This window comes from Brachyhypopomus gauderio, chromosome 20, assembly GCF_052324685.1.
Source record: "Brachyhypopomus gauderio isolate BG-103 chromosome 20, BGAUD_0.2, whole genome shotgun sequence".
NCBI classification, from domain to species: domain Eukaryota; kingdom Metazoa; phylum Chordata; class Actinopteri; order Gymnotiformes; family Hypopomidae; genus Brachyhypopomus; species Brachyhypopomus gauderio.
The window spans coordinates 5,584,435-5,591,777 of NC_135230.1; the positions used below are offsets into that span (position 1 = coordinate 5,584,435).

The 7,343-nt window shown below is 41.2% G+C and overlaps 1 protein-coding gene across 1 annotated transcript in view; it reads left to right on the plus strand.

The window, feature by feature from the left end:
* Positions 1-7,343, plus strand: part of LOC143484581 (uncharacterized) — a 28,610-nt gene that overhangs the window by 20,091 nt on the left and 1,176 nt on the right. The window contains exons 8-10 of the mRNA XM_076983383.1: positions 3,432-3,602; positions 4,710-4,883; positions 5,091-5,261. Coding sequence (XP_076839498.1) covers positions 3,432-3,602; positions 4,710-4,883; positions 5,091-5,261 — 516 coding nt within the window. The remainder of the gene's footprint in view (positions 1-3,431; positions 3,603-4,709; positions 4,884-5,090; positions 5,262-7,343) is intronic.

The window sequence follows — 7,343 nt, forward strand, 5'->3', positions numbered from 1 at the left end:
GACCAAAGTCCTGAAGACGCTGTAACGTTGCACTCAGGTTGCTCAGATGCTCCTCGTCTGTTTTTCCCGTTACGAGGATGTCATCCAAGTAACACTGAACACTGGACAGACCATTGAGGACTTGATCCATTGCACGCTGGAAAAGTGCGGGAGCTGATGTAATACCAAAACAAAGACGCTGATATCTAAAAAGGCCTTTGTGAGTCACTATTGTCAACAATTCTTTTGACTTCTCATCTACTGGCATCTGCAAATAAGCTTGGGAGAGGTCAATCTTACTGAACCGTTTTCCTCCTGCTAATCCGGCAAATAAATCATCGATATGGGGTAAAGGGTATTGTTCTACTGACAGTACCGGGTTCACAGTGACCTTAAAATCCCCACAGATTCGCACTGACCCATCTCTTTTCAGCACCGGTACTATGGGAGTGGCCCACTCACTGATGCTCACCGCTTCCAGGACACCACTTTTCACCAAGTCCTCCAAAGCTGCTTCAACTTTTGGCTTTATAGCATAAGGCACTGTGCGAGCTTTAAGGAACTTGGGCTTACTCTCCGTTTTTATATCCAGTGTCGCTTTAATTCCCTTCATCATGCCCAGCTCGTCTTTAAACACTTCAGGGTGTCTGTCTAACACCTCTGAAAGGCCAGTGGTTTGTTTGGTCAAGGTCCGCACCGAGGGCCAGTCCAACCGGATCTTTTCTAACCAAGCACGGCCCAGGATTGCTGGATAGTTGCCCTTCACGATATAAACATGCAGTTTGGTGATCTGGCCGTTTAACTGCACTTCTGTTTCGATGACACCCTTAACCTCCACATGCTCACCAGTGTAAGTTTTAAGTACGATATTTGTGGGTTGTAAAGGTATATGGCTCAGGTGGTTGTGATACACGCTGTCAGAGACAATAGAGGCAGCAGCCCCTGTGTCAATCTCCATACGCACCTTGTGTCCTTCTAGCAGGGGTGTGACCCAGTAACCCTCTGAACCTCCTTCCACAGTCATGATCTTCAAGGTCACTTCTTCGTCAGACGAATCACTTTCATTTTCTCCTACTTCATTGGAGTGCAAATTATGGACAGCTTTCTTTCTCTTTTGTACATCCGATGTTTTTCTGTATTTTTGTTTCCCACTCTTCTCCGTAGTTTTCTTCGTTTTGCATGCCCTCTCGATGTGGCCTTTTTTTCCACAACTTCTACACTGTAAATCTTTGCACCAGCACTCCCCCGCATGATGGCCAACCTTGCCACAGCGAAAACATGTGACACTTGGATGTTGCGGTTTCCAATCTGGTTTTCCTATTGCCAGTTTATGCATTTTGCTAGTATTACTGAGATGTTGAGCTTCTTTTGCAGCAAGCTCCATGCTCACACTGATTTCTGTGGCTTTCTGCAATGTTAGGTTGCTCTCACTGAGCAGTCGTTTCTGAATGGCTTCACTTCGAAGACCACACACTAGTCTGTCCCTTATTGTGTCGTTTAAAACTTCTCCAAATTCACAGTGCTCTGAAAGTTTCTTTAGAGCAGCTACAAACACCGTCACACTTTCCCCTTCCTCTTGATTTCTTTTGTGAAAACGAAACCTTTCCGCTATTACTAGCGGTTTCGGCGAGTAGTGAGAGCCCAAGGTGCTTACAATGTCTGCATACGTTTTCTCGCCAGGCTTAGCCGGCTGCACCAAACTGCGAAGCAAGGTAAACGTTTTAGCACCCATAATGCTCAGGAAAGTCGGCACTGTCTTCTCCGTTTCAATGCCGTTTGCCTCAACAAAATACTCAAATCTCTCGGTGTAAGAGCTCCACTGTTCAACACTCTCATCGAAAGGACCGATATGTCCAATATATCCAGCCATTTTAAGTCAGAATAGCTTTTCACTCACTCAACGCAACAGAAGAGCTCAGTCGTGAAATCTCTCCCCGTTGTAGCACACTCGCCGATTTTTTTTTTAGACACGGCGTAGGTTGCGTCTTTATCCTCGTCGCCACTTTGTTATATCGGCAGTAGGCTGGTGAACTGCGATATACGGAATAATAACGAGACCGACACGGACCTTCGGTTTACGTGAAGCTAATCCTGCTTCTCCCTTTTATTAGAACTAACAAAACAGCATACATATCCTAGGAATCTGCACACCCTTAAAGGGCCAGTATCCTTAAGTGTCAATGACGTATGAAATACATCACAGTTTTTGTCTGTGTGTTTTTGTTTGTGTATGTTTTCATTTATTCCACAAGTATTAAAGCCCTTTTGCACTTACAATGCAACTCTCATTCCCATTCCCTTTCTCTCTCTCTCTCGCCCCGAGATCTAAAAACATAACACACTTTGGACGTGTCTTTGTCCACTCTGATAATAGTAAAGTTGGTCAAGGACAGATTATTTTAATTGACAGTTCATTCATTTTGTTCTGCAATGATCATACGTGTGAGAACATTATTATCTGCAGTCTAAATCTCTCACTGTGTTTCCTAAGCCTTTACCTCACGTTTCCACGTGAACTCCTTTACTTCCTCCCCATCTGTATTGTGTGACACAGATGAACACACACACAAAGACATACACAGAAATTACCATAGGAGAATGTAATATGTATTAAGGTCAATGTGTGTGTGTGTGTGTGTGTAATGTGAGGGGTTGCCAACAGCAGCCAAAACCCCTTAGATGTTCAATAGCTGACTGGTCAACCACCACGGGGTCTTTATGAGGTAAGAACCCAAGTGCTAGGTGTCTGAGAAAGAGACAAACAAAACCTGGCAATAGTACAACCAGAGGAAAGCAAACAGGTCGTCAGGGAAACATCTGAAAACAAAAAGAACATCCCTAAAACCAAAAACTTAAATCAGGTAAGTAAAGGAAAACCTGAAAATGGCCAAGAATGGTACAGAGAAAAAAACAAAGAAAAATTGAAAAAGGAATCCCAGTTGGGAAAGGAAGATTAGGGGGAGAAAATTCCCACTAACCAAGATTCCAATCCCAGCTTGACCGTGACGTGTGAACACTCGTGAAAAGACTCAGTAAGGAGTTGATGAGAAGCCAGCCTATATGAAGCCTAAAAGGCAGGTGTAGCTCATCCAGCTTAATTAGGCTAGATTAGATGATCAGCTCCCTCTAGTGACTGGTGGTGTAGTTCGGGAGCCAACCCTTACTGTGTGTGTGTGTGTGTGTGTGTGTGTGTGTGTGTGTGTGTGTGTGTGTGTGTGTTTAGGTTGCATATATGAATATATATAATATATGAAATTAAATTTGCAAATACAAATTTAGAAATTAGAATTAAAAATGTATTTACAGTGAAGGGACAAACACACATGCACATATACATCAGCTGGTACAAATAGCTCTCACCTTCAGAATAAAAATAGCCGATTTCCCATGCAGGCCAGTCAGTGACATAGAATGCCCAGATCTGCTCTGATTTTGTATGTTCTCTTTGACAGATTATCTGGTTATAATCTCAATGAGAAGTTTTGCAAATCTCTCAAATCAGCTTTACAAACAACATCCTCCTTGAAAGAGCTGGACTTTAGTTACAGCAACCTGCAGGAGTCAGGAGTGGAGCAGCTCTCTGCTGGACTGAAGAGTTCACACTGTAAACTGGAGACACTCAGGTAAGTTTTTTATTACTACAAAATGAATGAGAGCTGTTGAATAGTACAACATGTATTCATTACTGAATGGAAATGTTAAGATATGAAGCCACCGTTGGACAATTTCACAAAGGCCAGTGTTTCAGTGCTTTACTATTTTTTAGTAATAATAGAGAGTGAAAAAGCAAACTTGTGCTGTATTAGCAGATTTGCCAGCACCTACTACCTAATACTGAATGGTTAAGTAAGCCCAATTTTATTGTTTGGAGTAGCGTTTGGAGCTATCTCTGTACCTGAATCCCAAAAACTCTGGGATAGAGTTTGAAATATAAATACTGAAATATAAATTAGACTCCAATAATAGTTTTATTAAAGTGAAAAATCCAAGGACAGAACAAGGGAGGACGACCAAGTAAGAGGGGTTATAAACATAAAGGAATGCACACACAACGGAAAGATATATAACAGGCTAACCAATAACTTAAGACAGAGGAGAATCACGAATAATACAAGGATAACATTACAATGCGAACGGGAATGAAACAGAACAAACACATGGAGTACGAGCCAACATCACACGGGAGAACTAAACCGAACATCAGAAAAGCAAACAGAACATACTTACGAATACGGGGAAGGCAGGGAACCAGAAAACCAACAAACCAACGAGAAGGAGGGGAGCTAGGACGAGGGCAGGCAGAGTAACCTTACCGGGGAACATGCAGGCAGCGGAACTTACAACAGACACGACTCGGAGGGAAACACAGAATCAAAGAACCAAGGAAGCAGGAGAAACGGAGATGAGAGTACCAGAGAGTAGGAAACTGAAACTAAGTACCAATTGACTACATTCAGACATTGACCGACAAAGGGCTAGGGAAATGCAGGGAATATAAATACAGGCATAACTAGGAGACTAATGAGACACAGGTGTTTCTGGCGCGAGGACACAAGAAACAAGGGAGCATGACAAACAATGGGGACTATGGAAACAGGGAAACGAGGCGGGACTGAAACAGGAAAACACAAACAGGAGGACCAGGATGACAGAGACAGACTAAACGTAGGAGGGGGTAGAGCTAGATGTTACACTGAACTACATTCTGTACTGTATTTACTCCTTTACAGAATAGCTGGCTGTAACCTCACTGTGAAATCGTGTGAACATCTCACATCAGCTCTACAAACAGAAACCACCTCCTTGAAGGATTTGGATCTCAATAACAACTTCCTGCAGGATTCAGGAGTGGAGCAGCTCTCTGCTGGACTGAAGAGTTCACACTGTAAACTGAAGATACTCAGGTGAGTTTTCTGTGATTTCATTCTTGAATGGAAATGAAAAACTGCTCTAATGCCATTTACAGGATAGCAAAGACAAGTACATTCAATTCTTTAAATATTTATAGTAATTGTTTTTTAAGTAAAATTGTGCCTGCTTCATAAAACTATTTCTGTGATTCCACATCATCTGAGGGAACTACATTCTATACTGTATTTACTACTTTACAGATTAGCTGGGTGTTATCTCACTGTGAAGTCTTGTGAAAATCTCACATCAGCTCTTCAAACAGAAAACTCCTTGAAGGAGTTGGTTCTTAATAACAACAATCTGCAGGATTCAGGAGTGGAGCAGCTCTCTGCTGGACTGAAGAGTTCACACTGTAAACTGGAGACACTCAGGTGAGATGTCTGTGAGTACATTCTTGAAAGGAACTGTAAGGTTTGAAATCACTGTAGGTTAGTTTTTATTAAGGGCCTTTTATGTCCGCCCTCCTCCCTGGTCCCGCCTAGTTTCCCTGTTTCTGTGCTTTCCCTCATGTCTGCCCCGCCCCCGTCTTGAGTGCCCACACCTGAATCTCGTTTCACTCCCCTGTTCAGAGTATATCATCCCATCTGTTTCAGTCCTCCGTGTCGGTCATTGTGTTTCGTGAGTACTCTGTGGTCTGGTTCCATGTTTCCCCCTTTTCCTGACTTGGTTCTCCTTTCTGCTAATGTTCTAGTTGTGTTACGTGTCTGTTTCTGGCCTCCTGTTCAGTCTCCCTGTGTTCAGTAGTTCCCTTCTGTGGTTTTGTTTCATCTGCCAGTGTTTGCTTCTGTGTTTAGTTAGTCCTTTAGCTTTGTCTTTCTTGTCATGTTCACCGTTTATTGATAGATGCTGTCTGTTTGACTTTACAGTTGTTTTGTATTTGTACCATGAGCATTTGTAGCTACTTGTTTGTTTGGTACTCCGTGGTTTCTAGTTCTGTCGTATGGTATGTGTGTGTCTTCGTAGTTTATCATGATTAGTTCTGTCTCTTAGTGGTTCTGTCGTCATCTGGTTGGTTGTGTGTGTTACGTGGTGTTCTGTTGCGTACATTCTCCTGTGCTTTGTAGTTCTCGTCAGTGTAGTCTGTCTCTTGTTTTGTTTAATAAACTCCTAAGAACTTGCATTTGCGTCACGCCTAACCCCTTGATTCGTTACAGGGCCATTATGTCTTCACCTGAAAAATATAATAATAAATATTGTAATGTTTGCAGACTGGATGAATTTTAATTACTGTGGTGAGTAACAATAATGAGCTACATAAGTAGATGTTTCCACAACACCAAGTGCAGACTCCTAACAATATAGATGGTTTTACATAACCATCAAATATCATAGGTCACACTGTTACTTCACTAATTGGTTATGAGGGTGAATTCATGATATCTGGGAATTCATGGAAATTGAAACATTTGAGACATTAATATTTTGGTGATCTTGGCTGATTTCATAAATGGTTGCATTCAATCTCTCTAGATAGACAAAATGTAATTGTAGGAGTCACTCATCTTCAGATGGTGTTATTTTAGTGAATCTCTTTTAGAGAGAGAGAGTTAGTTAGTTAGTTAATAAGTAAGTAATTAAGTATATGGGGAAAAACCGATGTCTGAATGAAGACACACTTAGTTTTATACTGAGCAATTTACCACCACTATTACAAAACTAATACAAATCAACAAACACTTTATTGCACTTTGTCTTTGGATTGCACATTTACCTTAAACAACACACAGTGTGATGTCCTGCTGTCTGAATAGATGAAACCAAGAGAAAACATTTGAGACAGAAAATTACACTCCTCCCCATTGGGACCAGTGGATATAACAGGAATAAATTATGTTATTCTTATTGGTTCAGTTCCACTCACTGAATGTAAGGTTCTATAACCAACATATTTTATATTCATATCAGTCTCTTAGAGTGGACTACAGCTGATGGCTCATACACGCAAAAGGCAACACTATACAACACCGGTACAAATTACCTGGGGGAGTTGTACTAGGACCCAGATCCAACTTTGTAAACTGAATATATACATCTGTGTTCTATTATCTGTGTTCTATTATCAAGCCTGTATGCAGTCAGAGTCAAAGTGAACTTTATTCAGACTATACTATACAACAAGGAGAGCACAGCTGAATGAAATTACATTTCTCTAGACTCCAATGTGCAAATATATTAGACAAGGGCACTTTAGACTACTAATATTAGACATGAAATAAAGACTTTTAAGTAAATAATATAAAGATCATTCGAATTTACAAATAATCTGTATTTTCAATGATATAGTACAGTATATACAGTATGCTACAGTATTATAACAGAATTATTGCACAACAATAGCTGCATTTGAGAAATGTTTGTTGACGGTGTGTGTCAGCAATCTTTGAGTGTTCAGCAGGTCCGATCATTTGTCATGTTTTGTGGGTGTGTGTGTGTGCAGTCTGATGGTCTGGGCA